The following is a 16040-nucleotide window of genomic DNA, read 5'->3' as shown; positions in this document are numbered from 1 at the left end:
CTCTATGTGTGTCTTGACCAAGAGTGCACCCTCGGCCCTCCATTCAGACTACTGGTACAGTCAAGATGACTCTCTGGCACAACACTTTACCAGGTCCCAAAGTTGTTCGATGAAACAACAAGGAAAGCAAAATTCTTTGAAATCTATGGTAATTTACGAAATTTGGTAGGTCACATTACAAACTATATTATCACAATACTAAAACCTCTGCATCGCATATTTTTTTACTAAAATCTGGACTACAAATACCAATACTACTATCAGCTTAGCGCCTCCAGTACGATACAACTACTAAACAGAATACGAATACGAAAATAACCTCAGCATCTTCACAGGATCTAGGAGCTTTGTGGCCATGGCTGGACTTCGAAGGCAAAGCAGTAACAGTACACTTCAACATAGGGCGAGCAGAATGTCAATCTGCACTCTGTTGTGATATCAATCATGTATTACTGATGGTACGGATGCGACCAATCTGATTTTACCGCAATATACGATAGCCTAAGACCGACCAATCACCAGACTTCGGATTTAATCGGATTTTGTTCAACCCAGCTGTATCGTGTCTGAGATTGGAAAACATGGCCATGCAGTGATCAACTGTTGAACTTTTTTGCTGATAAAGGTATCAGTCAATTCTGTCATTATCGTTAATATATAACACAGTGTCTTGTGGCGAGTATCGAACCCCCGGTTGCATGGCATGTCAAATTCCGCTCAGTGCGCCTACACGCTCCATAGACATGTGTACCGGTACATGTCCCCACTACACAAAAGTGATATGCCCGAAGAGACATATGTACACACATCTCCGGGACACATCTATGGAGCGCAGAGTGCAGCAGGCGCAGGCTAGGCGCTAGACGATTATGATCGAACAACAAGTGACTGGGGTGTTTAATTAATATGTACAATTTGTTTCATTAGTACAGTGACAGGATATCAGGAATTTATGTTTCATTTATATGGCATGTTTTACTTTAGGTGAAGCATTACAGACTTCTGACCAGAGAGATGAAGTTGTCAAATTTTTGCAATCGACTAGTAACAGAATACTTCAGGATTATCAAGATGATTCACTTTCTGTTAATGGTGAGTTATATGTCATTTAACTTTTGAATATTTTTATTTTGACTCTGTGTACATTTAATCAATGTAATTATGACAACGTACTTTTTAGTCATACTGTGTATTTTACATGTGGTCACCAAAGTGTTAAGGATTGGGGTTCCTCTAACTTACAATCAATCAATCTTGCAATACTTAGATATGCCTGGCCTGATTTCATTCTAACTTGGTTCAAGGACAATGATATATTATTCCCCAATATTTTCGATCGTTCAACAAATGATAAGACGTGTGACGTTATGATTGTGTCACCACGAGTTGAAGAAGTTGGTGACACGGTGAATACTTTCGTTAGTATTTCCTGAGCTAAATGAAGAAAGATAGGAAGAATATTCTTATCACATACACAAGCCAAGAATATGTTGGTTTTTGTAAAATAAATGTAGATTTCTTAAACATTTTGGAGCTTTAACTTTTATACTTCATTTGGAATAATAAGAATGCACCATTGGCAAACTGTCAAGACTTCAACTGGTCATTTAAGTGAGCAAGTTGAGACAGGAATGTATGGTAATTGGTATGAGTATGAGCTAAATGTCAGTCATTATCTCAGTTGTCCATGCACCTCTTACAAAGTTATACTCAAATGCAAAGATAGTATAGGCTCAGAAATTTACCTTGGACAATGATAAGGTATTTTTCAGGAACAAAAATCAACTGAATTCCAATGTCATGGACACTTATACATAAACCAGGCCATGCTCAAAACTCATTCTCATGCTTACGGAACCATTCTAACACAACTGTTTAATGTTTCTGAAAATTATTCATGTACATCATGTATTTCTTTTGAAAAATACAGGGTTTTACACCCATGTGAAGACTTTGTTCAAGTTGGTGACATTTAAAAACCAGATATGAATTGAAAATGCTCACGTGTTTCATTATATATTGCATTTATGTGCAAATTTTAACCTTTGCCACATGTTTGCAACTTCATTGAAAGTGTTATGATCAACATAATGAACAATATTCACCTTAGATCAATTCTAAAGGTCATTAAGTATTCAAATATGTAATTAGCTGAAATAAAAATAGTTAATTTTTCTGAGTAATGTCATTGTATCGCCGCTTAATATAGCATGTGTAATTGCCTTTGGTCAAGTCCTTCAAGCTATATGCCAAACTGTGAAAGCTTATTAGATATGCAAGTTATAAATTAGTTGACATGAAAATGCAAAATGACTTTCAATTTTGTTATAACCTGGTATAATCATCAATGTACATAGCATGTTTTGCCAACTTTGATCAAGTAAATCCCAGTATATATCCCTAATTAGGAAAGTTCATTACATATGCATATTAGGAATTGGCTGCAGTAAAATGTTTAATGACTTTCAATAATATTATATCATAGTTTCTTTAATGTACATAGCAAGTTTCATGTATTTTGGTCAAGTCAATTCAAATATAAATCCCTAATTTCAAAAGTTTATTTAATATGTACATCGGGAGTTGGATGAAGTAAAAGTGCTTAATGACTTTCAAGAATATTGTATCATACTGGTAGTATCTTCAATATATTGTATGTAGCAAGTTTCATTAGCTATGGTCTAATCAATTCAGATATACTAGTATATCCCTAATAAGGAAAGTTCATTAAATATGCATGTTAGGAATTGGCTGAAGTATAAATGCTTAATGACTTTCAAGAATATTTTATCATAGTATCTTTAATATACATACCAAGTTTTGTCAATTTTAATCGAGCCAATTCAGATATATATCCCTCATTAGGAAAGTTTATTAAATATGCAAATTAGCAGTTATCTTTCATGTCAACCCTAAATATCTTTCATGACTGATACATTTTGGTGTGATCAACATTTGTAGCAAATCTCATCAGATTGTGTTCAGTCATTCTCAATATATATGTTTTTTTCTAAAATCATTAATTATGCAAATGATCAAAAAGTAAGCAAGCCACACCCACCAAAAACTAATCAGTTCTTGCCATTTACAAACTGAATGGCAGTGAATCTATGTATTTGATTCTGATCTGACGAGCCGTTTTTGAGATATCAAGCCCACAGACAGACAGACACACACACACACATAGACACAGACAGACAGACAGACATCGCTGCGACATATGCTCATGTGTGTAAACACGTGAGCAAAAAATCATTTTCAAAGTTTCCCTTGTTTCGCTTCTATTTCAAATAAACCTACTTGAAATTTGGTAGCCCACATCAGGTTTTCCTTGTGATCAAATTCATTATGAGTTAGCGCAACTAACAGTGAGGTAGTTTCTGATGGATTCACTGATTTGGCACCCTTGCACTAACTATACCAGCAGCAAGATTGGCTGTGTACACAGTGATGTACAGCAAATACAAAATGAGAATCAAGGAGAATGCATGCTATTTGTAACCATGTTGTGTTTGATCTAGAGTGCGCCATTGCGCATTTTGCGCAAAAAAATCAGCTTTGGCGCTATTTTCACAGGCCATTGCGCCATTTCGGGCGCAATAATTAAAGGCCGGCGCCCGGCAGTTTGTTTTTGCCAGGCCACTATGTTTTACGCCCATGCTCTACGACAACACGAGGATTTACCGTAACGTGGTATATATTCAATCACGACATTTTGCGACAATGACGTAAGTTGGGATGACGTCTTTGACGGGACGTGTGCAGAAGGCCATGCGTAGCTATGCCAGCGGCTGCAGGCTGTACAATGGTTACTATGCCGTGACTATATCTGTAAAGCCGTCGGGTTGTCTCCTCACCCACGCCCGATGATGAAGGAGGTACAAGGATGGAAGGGTCAGAAACTGACATGCAGACCGATGCTGCCGGTTCGCAACACAACCGCATCCCGCAGGTGAATACAGTTTTGGAATTTTACCGTTGACTTCGATATGTAAGCTTAGACTGTAGTACGTTATGATCAAATAGCAAGCAATACGGTATACTATTTTACACAATGGAGTGGCCGGAACTGGTATTCAGTGCATGGTGTTGTGGACGCTAGTTTCTGACATTTCTTGGGTTGATCAAAATATCCGAGTGGTAGGAATGGTTATGTTTGTAAACTGGCTGCGAGTTTCCAAGGACAAGTCACTAATGATTATTTATTCGTTTGGCAGTGACTCGCATACCAGGGTGGTAGCAACGTGGGTTTCCAGTCGTACAAAAACGTTTAGATATTTCATATTTCTGTCATCAAACAAATATAGAGAAGAGAGTGTGTTTTTTTTGTCTCGGTTTAAGTTTTCTCTAGTATACGTAAATCTAGTATTTTACAGGTTTGATAATTTATCGTTTTCAACTTCTTACTGTGAACCCCCAAATTTTATTTTAGTCCTTTACTCTAAAACTTGAAATTTTTAAGAAATATAAGATAAAGGACACACTCTCAAATCTAAGTTTATTATTTCTCTGGATACCGAAATGTAGTATTTAACATTTTTAATAGGTTATTTTTTTAATTTATTTACCCCTCTTTTTATTTTATTCCTTTACACTTTACTGAAAATTAATTCAGAAATGTTACATGTTAGGGTGAAATCAGGTATTGCATTTCAGTGTTTACAGCTCAATAAAAAAAATAAATCCTATTTTCTTCTCTCAGGTGAAGTGGCTGTCACAATGGCACTGGCTGTACTATGGACATGATGGATGGTAGCTGATGGTACATGTCTGCAATAAAATATATGCATAATCATCAGTATTGAGTTGAGAAAATGGTCAAAATTTGAAAAAAAACGAATAAAACTGTGTTATTAAATGTTGACTCACCTGTACATCTGTCCTTTTGTAGAGATCCTTCTTGGGGGTGAACTGCCAGTCACTTCAGTCACTTCATTTTTTAGCTCACATTTGGTTATACCAATGTGAGTTTATCGTATAGGCTGAAGTCGATGGCGTCTGTATGTATGTATGTATGTATGTATGTATGTACGTACAGTATGTCCGTCAACATCAAAAACACGCAAACTGCTGCACGTTTCAGCTTGGTATTTGGTGTGTTGATGTACCCTGGCAATAGATGGGATTTTGTTCAAATGAAGTCTGCATTGCCAAAATTATGCAAATGAGCTTACAAAATGTGAAAATGGTTAAGAATTAATAACTCAAGAACCGCTTTTTTGATTGCTTTGAAAATTTGTGTGCAAGTACCTTAGGTGAACCTTATACAGTTTTATGAATATTGTGAAGATATCCTTAATTTTGTATTTTTGCTGAATTTTTTTGTGATTTTTCTCATTTTCAGTAAAAATTCTTCTTCTCTGAAACCGCCAGCCCAATCGCTCTCAAATTTTGGTTGACTCTTTGCAAGGGTGTTACTCTTCTAATTTGTTGAAATTATGACAAAATTGGGAAAATTACTATTTTGGAGCAATTTTGTCATTTTTGGTCAAAAAATCCTAAACAGTATTTCCTTTTTAAAACCCCTGGACAGACAGCTTTCATATTTGGTACACAGACGTACAGAGATGACAATAGTTCGATATGTGGAAATTGTCCTGAAACATTAAAAATTTGTATTTTTACGACAATATTGTCATTTTTGGTCAAGAAAACTTTATCTCAAAATTACTTGTTTGATAGCTTTGTAATTTGGTATAAAGTCCCATGTTTGATAGCTTTGTAATTTGGTATAGAGTCCCGAAAGATGTTATGAGATAAATTTTCTGCTCAAAGTGTTGGGAAACCCCCAAATTTGTATATTTTAGGTAATTTTCTCAGTTTTTGACCTTAAATGACCTACACCAACCCAGGATATGTTGTGTGACAATTTTGAAGGCTGTGAACATAATTTTGTCATATTTGGTATCAATTTGTAGGAAACTTTGATCCAGAAAACAAAGCTGAGGTGATTTTTTTCATTTTGGACCAATTTTTGCAACTTTTTTATGTAAGACATACAAGAACTGATGAGAAATTTGGATCCAGGATAATTCCAGATGTTGTAATCACCGCCCACAGTAGAGACATTTCACTATCTGTAACTAACTTAAGTGCTGTTCACATTAGAATGATAACACTCATGGCATTAATTAAAAATCTCAAAGGTTGTAAATGTACTTCCTGTCATTTGGTCTTATGTAATACCAAGGGATGGAACATTTGATATTCAGGAGGGGGTAGGGTCTAGAAGATTGATGATGTAGCATTACTTTTTTACCAGATCCCTTGTGCATTTTTTGCCCACTCCCACCTTTTCTTTTAATCAAGCCTTCTCTGTTTTTTGTTGTTGACATTTGCTTATGTATTTAGGATCTGCTTCTCCCATTGCTATAGAAGTTGATATGCATGTTCCTAAAGATGACCTCCAGTACATGTACCTAAGTTGGAGACCTTATTTGCTTTTGTCATTCTTGTTTTTCCTGGTTTAAATATTTCTCAAATGGACCAATTCAAACCGAATGTGAGCACATAGTGTCCTTGACGGTATTTTTAGCTCATATTTGGTTTTATATATAAATACCAAAAAGAGCTTATATGATGAGTCTGAGTGGCGTCTGTGTCTGTATATTTGTGGGTATGTGCGGATGTATGTCCGTCACACACAAAGGCTCCCATACCGCCAAAGCTACCGTCTCAGTATTTGGTGTACAGGTAGATGTAGGGGTTTAGATGTGAATTTGTTCAAATGAACACATCAGTGTCAAAAATGTGCAAATGAGGTAAGAAAAAGGGAAATTCTGCAAATGTAGGAGTGGTGACATGCCAGCATGCTACTCCACTGAGCTTGAGTCATTTCCTGTCATTGTTTATGAACTGTTACATATTATTAACAGACCTGCTCAAACTAAGGGATGGACCATTAGATCTTGGGAGGGGGTGGTCACAATGAAATTGTGAACATTTTTTACAATTGTAAATTTCTAAATAAAATTTTTTTCAAAATGAGAAAAGCTGTGCTAATTTTTTTTTCTGAGTAAATTTTCAGATTTATAATTTATTTTAGTTCGATGCTGTCTGAGGATACAATGTACATCCATATCACTAGCGCAAATAAGATTGCGTGCTGTAACTACAACATACATATGGCCCAGTGATTTATATTGCTGATAGATTTCGCGAAATGTTGCAGATCATCTTTTGACAAGCTGAGAAGCTGTTTGCAAAAAATGTGGTGAAATTTCAATATTATTTGTGTTTTTAGGACAATTTTGCCCTTTTTTGATCAAAACATCTATTTCTCTGCAGCAGCGTGTCCAACTTTTGTCACTTCTTTTTCTGGTTTAAATATTTCTTGTTGTTTTTCTGGTTGTACTGTGCAGAATCCATTGTCATAACATTGAACGTAGAATTTTCCTGCACTGAACAGATAGAAACAACATTTATTGTTGATCCTTGGTACCCATACTGGTATGTACCAATTCTGATCAAATGTGAGCGACACCGTATAATTGCGGTATTTTTATTTATTATTAGGGACAGTAGCTGTCACTTTTAATAGGCTGCTTTCAGTGTTTTTATTCTGAGTATCAAAATGGTTTTTGTAATTCTTAAAAAGTCAAGTTTGTCAACAAAATCTGTATATCCACTCTATTTCCAGCAATATTTCTAGCAGTGGTATTGTTGACAATTTAATCTAAATTAAATTGTTAACAATAAGGGTTTACTTTACAACTAAAACATGTATAACTAAAACGTAGTTGACAAATTGAATGCTAGTGAAATAACTTGAAGTTCAATAGAAAACTGCCGTTGTTGGGTGGCACACAGAAAGAAAAATATCAATAGTTACAGCTACTGCACCTTTTTGTCAATTCCTTCAGCACAGTGGAATCTGTCTTTGCAAATGTTGCCTGGCAACCCAATCTATCCATTATAAGCCTTTTAAAAACAGTTAATTGCAATTTTAATTTGATTAATAATTTGATTAATAATAACCACTTTTTATCCGCTGGTTGGGATCAACAAGGGCCCTCTTTAAAAATTGCAAGGGGCCCACCATGGCCCCCTTTTTTTGCCAATGGCCCCTTTTTAGTCCCCACGGACACTGTCCGGGGGGACTTATAGGTTTGGTCATGTCCGTGCGTGCGTGTGTGCGTGCGTGCGTCCGTCGCGTGCGTGCGTGCGTGCGTGCGTGCGTCCTTCCGTTCACGCAGATATCTCAAAGACGCCTTGAGCGATTTGATTCAAACTTGGTACAAGGATTATCATCTATACCATACATATGCACGTCACTTTGTTTTACGATCCGATTCAAAATGGCCGTCTGGCAGCCATTTTGTTTCCTGTATTTGATGACGGTGCGTATGTTCACGCAAATTGCTCAGTGATTCTAAGAGCGATTCCATTCAAACTTGGTACATAGATTACTCTATATGTTATACATATGCACATTGATTTTTATTTTGATCTGGTCTAAAATGGCTGCGTGGCGGCCATTTTGTTGCCTATATTTTACGACTGTACGTTCGTTCACGTAAATTTCTCAGAGATGCCGGGCGCGATTGCATTGAAAGTTGGTACCTATATTAATCCTTATCACATATATGTGCACGCCGATTTTTGTAATGATTCGATCATAAATGGCTGTGTGACGGCCGTTTTCTTTCCTGTATTTGATATCCATCCACAGGGTCCCCAGGTATGATCCACAGGGGTTCCAGGATGAAATTAATACTAATGCTGTGTCTATGCATAGGGGCTCATGAATGCAGATATCTGAGATATTCCTGTGCCAATTCTTTTTAAACTTGGTACAAGGATACTACACTATGGCATACACATGCAGGTCTATTTATATTGGTGTGGCATGCATAATTAGGTCTAATTTGCATAATTCAAGATTAGAGCGCTGTTTCTGGTACAACTGTACCAAATTTGATGAAACTTTGTGCAGATGGTTTTAGTCCCCACAGACACCATCCGGGGGACTTATAGGTCATGTCCGTGCGTGCGTGCGTGCGTCCGTTCACGCAGACATCTCAGAGATGCCTGGAGCGATTTCATTCAAACTTGTCACAAGGATTACTTCATATGTCATACAGATGCATGTCGATTTGTTTTGTGGTACGATCCAATATGGCTGTCGTGTGGCCATTTTATTACGATTTTTTCATGTATAGAGCCATTACTCAGGCATGTTTCAACTGATTTTATTCAAAGTTGGTACAAGGACATATACCGATGACATAGATATGCACACCAATTTGTTTTGTGATGCAATCCAATATGGCTGCCTTACGGCCATTTTTTTTCAATTTCTTTCATGTACAGAGCCATAACTCAGGCATTTCTCAACCGATTTTATTCAAAGTTGGTACAAGGACATTGACCTATGTCATACATATGCACGTCAATTTGTTTTGTGATACAATCCAATATGGCTGCTAGGCGGCCATTTTATTACGATTTTTCATGTACGGAGCATTACTCAGGCATGTTTCAACAGATTGTATTCAAAGTTGGTACAAGGACATTGACCTATGTCATACATATGCACATTGATTTGTTTTGTGATACGATCCAATAAGGCCGCCATGTGGCCATTTTATTACGATTTTTTCATGTCCTGAACTACAGCTCAGACATGTATCAAGCGAATTTATTCTAAAGTATTTTTATCTCAGACCTAATGAAGAGGACTCTATCCTCTCTGAAGACCTGTAATCAAAGTACCCATTAACAAGTGGGGACTGTGTCATCAACGATGACTTGTTTCCAAGGGAGTGAGCCCACAACGGCCCTATTTTTGAAGTCCTAGATCAAACACTGACCATGTTGTATGGAAGCCACTAGTACGCTATGCAGTGAGCAAATGGCATCTGGTTAAAGGCATTTTAAAGTTGTCGTAGAGGGCAGAGCACCGAGTAGGCAATTGGCAGATTCAGCAGACGATCTGTCATTTGATCAAACAGACTACCCAGCCCACAAACACCTGTGCATCTAGTTCATATATCAACAGCATTTTCAAACTGATGGTTGACCATTGTTAATCATGTGAGATTACCAGAGTAAAGTCAAATTCAGACAAAAGATGTGTTCATTTACACAACAACTGGCAGCGGTAAATCACTGATGTTCGAAGTTGCCCCAATTTGTTTGGATTTTCATTGTGTCAGACACGTAAAAATCAGGCTAAAATTGTAATAATTATAGTATCCCCACTTTTTGCTCTGATGAAGTAGCAAGTCCAGAAATTGAATGAAAAAGGTCTGAAAGCTGTGTACATCAAAACCAATAAGGTTTGACCAGCGAAGTGAAAGGCGGGTTCAGTTAAATGTTGTTAAGTCCTGAAAGCAACATTAGTCTCTTTTTAGCCCCACAAGCAACCCAGAGATGTTTTCACGCATTTTTGGTGACACATCAGAAGTTGTACTGACATTTGTGGAAATAACAGACACCAGGTTGCGCATTTTACATGCGCTCAGGTCATGGAAGTGCATTATTACTTTTTCCAGATTGTTATTTTGTATTTCTGTATTGTGTAATTTCTTTCCATATTGAACTATCTTTAGACAGTTTACTGTAGCTAAAAATTTTTTGACTGATCATTCATATATTTAGTTATTCTTGGGTCCGTATCCCACCCCATGACGCTACAATCATCTACATGACATGTACTTCTTGCCAACAACTCCATGCCAACTACCAATTACCTGACCTGGCCATGTACACTGGAGGAGCTACAGCCTTATTGGCATGATTTTTTTTCTATTAGCGATTTAATAATTTGCATTATTGCTGAACAGTCTCAATTTAGTCATATTTAACTTGACCAAAGTTGATAAAAGACGTGAGAGTATAAATAATACAGACATATAAGGTACCGGTAGTAGTGAAAGACATGTTGCATTGTTACGTCAGCTAATTGTTAATTTGCTTATTTAATCCCTTTTCACAGTTTGGCATATGAAGCTTGAAAGTCAGTGTCAAAAGTGATTATTTAAACTTGCTATGTTTAGTGATGGTGTGTAATGAGCTGTCAGCAGTGAAAATAATTTTGCGTTTTCATTTTACAGCAAATTAGAAATTCATATACTTAAGAATATTTCCAGTTCCAATTATTATTATTATGAACATTGGTCATAAGTTTAATCTTAACAATTTTAATGAAAGTTGCAAACTTCGAGCTATAATGTCAGAGAAAAGTGTCAGTTTACAGAAAACTTTTAGATATACTGAAACATAAAGAAGAATATTTAGTTCATATTTAGGCTGCATTCACAAACACCTTGGGGAGGAGGGGGCGCAGGAGATTCCCCAAAAAAGTTCTGAGATTTTTTGAATGCCTGTCTAACAAACCTGCAGTGTCTGCAAGCCCCCCTCCCTTATGACTTGCTATAATTTTGAAAAACCCCCCCCCCCAAAAAAAAGGAAGGCAAAATGTGGCCGATATAGTGCTTCGTCCAAAGATATCGAATCATAATACATAGAGTCTATTGGGCAAACAATTAACATTTGTCCGATAAAAACAAGTTACCGGTATATCTCTACGGTACATTTATACGTGTATGGTAATTCATGTAAATGTACTTTGCTTAAAGTAGCAGGTAAAAAGTGCATGTCTGTACAAAAAAATTTGATTTTTGATTTGATCAATATGTTACATGTAAATTCACTATACCAGTACATTGTAGTCTGCAAGAAAACTATAAACGAGTATTTTCCAATATAAAAACTAGCAATATCTGTTCATCTATAGATGTTTGATAACTGACATGAATGTAATTGATTGGCATTTAGTGTTAACATGTGCATGTGTGTACAAGAAATTTGATTTTGGAATTTCGCAGAAAATGTGATCCACTATACATGGGAATCTATGATAAAACTGAATGATTTTTTCCCAATTTAATGTAAAACTTGCAATATTTGAGCATATATGGACCCCGAATAACTGAAATAATGTACTTGATAAGTAAAGGATGGTTACATGTGCATATCTGTACAAGAAATTTGATTTTGGAATAATTTCACTGAAAATGTTCAATGATCCACCATACATGGGAGTCTATGATAAAATTGTGAATAATTGTTTCCCAATGTAAAACTTGCAATATTTGTGCATATACAGACCCTGAATAATTGACATAATTGTACTTTATAAGTAATGGGTGGTTACATGTGCATATGTGTACAAGAAATTTGATTTTGAAATTTCATTGAAATGTTGATCCACTATACATTGTAGTCTATGAGGAAACTATGAATAATTTTTTCAATACAAAACTTGGTAAATCTTTTTGTTTATATATACTTGATTATTGATATTGGTGTACTTGATTCAGACTTATAGAGGTTACAAGTGCATGTGTTTGCAAGAAATTTGATTTTGGAATTATACTGAAAGTGTTGATTCACTATACATTGTATGCTATAAGTGTGGAAACTACGAATAACACATACATGTAGGTTATCATCTCCCAAATTGTTATTCAAAGGTTGTTTGACCTGAAGCTTCCAGATGTTATTGACGACACTACCGGTATGCACTATAGAGTTTGTATTCTGTCAAAGTACTCAAAAAATAAAAATGTACATACAGCAACATGAATGTTTAACACTGACCAAGACCCCATGTATTGTCAATGGGAGAATGTTATCAAATAAGCCCAAATTGTTATTTAAAGGTTAAGTTGAAACTTTTAGTCATTATAGAGGCCGAAAGGCACACCGAAAATGGAAATGGCAGGAAAAGAAAATGCCAGAAGGAATTTGAAAAGGAATTTGATATTCAATAAATTTTCAAGTTCCCTCTTTGCAATGTCAATTTTTTCCAGATATCCCCCCTCGCATGTTGTAAATTTTTTCAAGTCCCCACTGAAATCTCCTGCAACCCCCCTCCAGCAGTGTTTGTGAATGCAGCCTCGGTGTTATAAGTTTTTCATGTCCAGAGCCATTAACCAGACAGGCGTGACCCATTACATATAAATGTTAATACCAGTACAAGGACTTTCAGTATACTTTGACATGCATGCTGGGTATGTAAGCCAGACATGTTGAAATAGATCAATTTCAATCAATCTTGGCATTAGGACAATGTACTATGATGTACATTTACATTTGTGTTGCAAATGATGAATGTCAAGTGTTTTAACACAAGCCAGACTTTGCGATACACTTTTCATATGTCAGAATGCCTGAAACAAAATGTCAACAAAGTCATAAGCATTTCAGCATTATGTGATTTGTTATCATTGTTTCACACTGTGTATCTGGAGAGACAATGGCCAATTTTAAATTTTACTCTGATCTCAAAGTGTAACCAGGAACACATTGTCAGTGATTCACCAATCATAGAAAAGAACTTATACAATCCAAACAGGGATCAACACTTCCCATAAACAGTTAATTAAGTGGGGACAATGCCATCCATGATTACCAGCTGAAACTTTCACACATCAAATAGGATATGTGGTATTTTCATATTTAATTTAGATCACTGTCTTTCTCCCTTCAGCTGTGTCAGATATTAAAGGTCATTGTTGTTCACATGGAAACAGCCCTGGAGATAAGGAGCATCACCCCTTGAGAGTAGAGCTGTATTCAAAGATAGTAGACTCTGGCAAAGTATATGGGAAAACATCTATCAGATCAAATTGTCATCAAGAATGCAAAGAATGTGATAGTGCATTCAGAGATCAATGCACACTGAAGATTCATATGATGAGCCACACAGGTGAAAAGCCATTTGTACCGATATATAAAGAATGTGATAAAACATTTAAACAGCTATCCTCAATGAACAGGCACATGTAAACCCACTCAGCTGAAAGACCATTTGAATGCAAAGAATGTGGTAAAACATTTAGCCGTCAATGCCATCTGAAGATTCATATGATGATCCACACAGATGAAAGGCCATTGGTGTGCAAAGAATGTGGTGGAACATTTAAAGAGCTATCCTCACTGAAGAGTCACATGCAAACCCACTCAGCTAAAAGGACATTTGAATGCAAAGAATGTGGTAAAACATTTAGACATCAATGCGAACTGAAGATTCATATGATGATCCATACAGGTGAAAAGCCATTTGAATGCAAAGAATGTGGTAAAACATTTAGACGTCAATGGAATTTGAAGATTCATATGATGATCCACACAGGTGAAAAGCCATTTGAATGCAAAGAATGTGGTAAAACATTTAGCTGTCAAGACTATCTGAAGAATCATATGATGATCCACACAGATGAAAAGCCATTTGTGTGCAAAGAATGTGGTAAAACATTTAGACGTCAATACCATCTGAAGATTCATATGATGATCCACACAGGTGAAAAGCCATTTGTATGCAAAGAATGTGGTAAAAAATTTAGACATCAATGCTATCTGAAGATTCATATGATGATCCACACAGGTGAAAAGCCATTTGTGTGCAAAGAATGTGGTAAAACATTTAGTTGTCAAAAGGATCTGAAGAATCATATGATGATCCACACAGGTGAAAAGCCATTTGCATGCAAAGAATGCGGTAAAGCATTTAGACGTCAATACCATCTGAAGATTCATATGATGATCCACACAGGTGAAATGCCATTGGTGTGCAAAGAATGTGGTAAAACATTTAAAGAGCTATCCTCGCTGAAGAGTCATATGCAAACCCACTCAGCTAAAAGGACATTTGAATGCAAAGAATGTGGTAAAACGTTTATATATCAATCCTCGCTGAAGAGTCACATGAAAACCCACTCAGCTGAAAGACCATTTGAATGCAAGGAATGTGGTAAAACTTTAAACATAAATACTCACTGAAGAAACATACAAGAATCCACATATGAAGGCCATTTTTATGCAAATAATGTGGTGAAACGTTTAGACATCAAAGCCATCTGGAATGCCACATCAGAATCCACACAGATGAAAGACTATTTTGAATCAAAGAATGTTCTGAAACATTTATTTATCGATTTCAACTTATGAGACACTTTAGAATCCACACAAGTGCATGGCCATTTCAATGCAAGTAATGTACTGGTAGCAACACATACCGAAGCTAGGCACATGAGAACCCACTCTGCTGAAAGACCTTTTGATTGCAAGAGTGTGGTAAAATATATAGACATCAACCCACCCTGTAGTATTGTATGAAACTTCACACAGCTGAAAGGCCATTTAGATGTACAGAATGTTATGGCACCTATAATCGTAAGGACAGTTTGAAGAGTGACATGAAACCCCTCAGCTCTAAGACCATTTGAATGCAAAGAATGTGGTAAAACATTAAAACATCAACTCACACTGAGGAATCATATGAAAATCCACACAGCTGAAAGACCATTTGGTTGCAAATAATGTAGTAAAACATTTAAACGTCAACAGTCACTGAAAAATCGTATGAGAATCTACTCTGGTGAAAGGCCATTTGTATGGAAAGAATGTGATAAAACAATTCAACCTCAAAGTGCTCTGAAATACCTCATCACAATCCACACAGGTGAAAAACCATTTGAATGTAAATAATGTGGTAAATCATTTGGACATGTAGGCCATTTGAAGGACCATATGGGATTGCACTCCGGCAAAAACAATTTGGATGCAAAGAATATTTTAAACATTTATTTATCAATTCCAACATGTTAGACACTTATCGGCATAGCGGTAATTGTTGGTACACTGAAACCCCAATATACATGGGGAAACCGCTGGGAATATCCCTATGTCGCAAAGAGATTAGCTGGCAGCACTATCGCTATGTGCATGAAGTTTGGCAGACCATCTTTCAGTCTGTTTATCAAACACTGTTGTGTATCACTGTGTATCACCACGTCTGCGGTAAATTTCATTGATTTCCTATTTTCCTGAAGTTTTGGTGACCGTTTCGCATGAATGACAATTAACTCACACTTTCTCCAACTTGAACAGCCCTGGGAATCAACTCGCCCGAATCCAACTCGCCCGTTGTTTGAGAGTACATGTTTGTACCGCCTACCTTGTTAACTCCGCTGTCAGCGACGCGGAGCTTATCAAATAGGTTGATTTTCCGTCGTCGTCCGTCAACAATT

The 16040-nt window shown here is 36.5% G+C and overlaps 1 protein-coding gene and 1 long non-coding RNA gene across 2 annotated transcripts in view; both read left to right on the top strand.

Moving 5' to 3' along the window:
* Positions 1–395: 395 nt before the first annotated feature.
* Positions 396–16040, top strand: part of LOC139151803 (uncharacterized) — a 40209-nt gene continuing 24564 nt past the window's right edge. Inside the window, exons 1-2 of the long non-coding RNA XR_011556492.1 lie at positions 396–625; positions 985–1092. This is a non-coding gene — a long non-coding RNA (uncharacterized lncRNA). The remainder of the gene's footprint in view (positions 626–984; positions 1093–16040) is intronic.
* On the top strand, positions 13691–14958 carry LOC139151802 (zinc finger protein 846-like). Its single transcript, XM_070724798.1, has one exon. The coding sequence runs from the start codon at positions 13876–13878 to the stop codon at positions 14788–14790; it is 915 nt and encodes a 304-aa protein (XP_070580899.1). The 5' UTR covers positions 13691–13875; the 3' UTR covers positions 14791–14958.

This window comes from Ptychodera flava, chromosome 15 (genome assembly GCF_041260155.1).
Source record: "Ptychodera flava strain L36383 chromosome 15, AS_Pfla_20210202, whole genome shotgun sequence".
NCBI classification, from domain to species: domain Eukaryota; kingdom Metazoa; phylum Hemichordata; class Enteropneusta; family Ptychoderidae; genus Ptychodera; species Ptychodera flava.
This window is presented reverse-complemented; position numbering and strand designations above follow the sequence as displayed.

Bases quoted from the DNA above. Each gene is read 5' to 3' on its own strand.
- LOC139151802 (XM_070724798.1), top strand. From the start codon at position 13,876: ATGATGATCCACACAGATGAAAGGCCATTGGTGTGCAAAGAATGTGGT.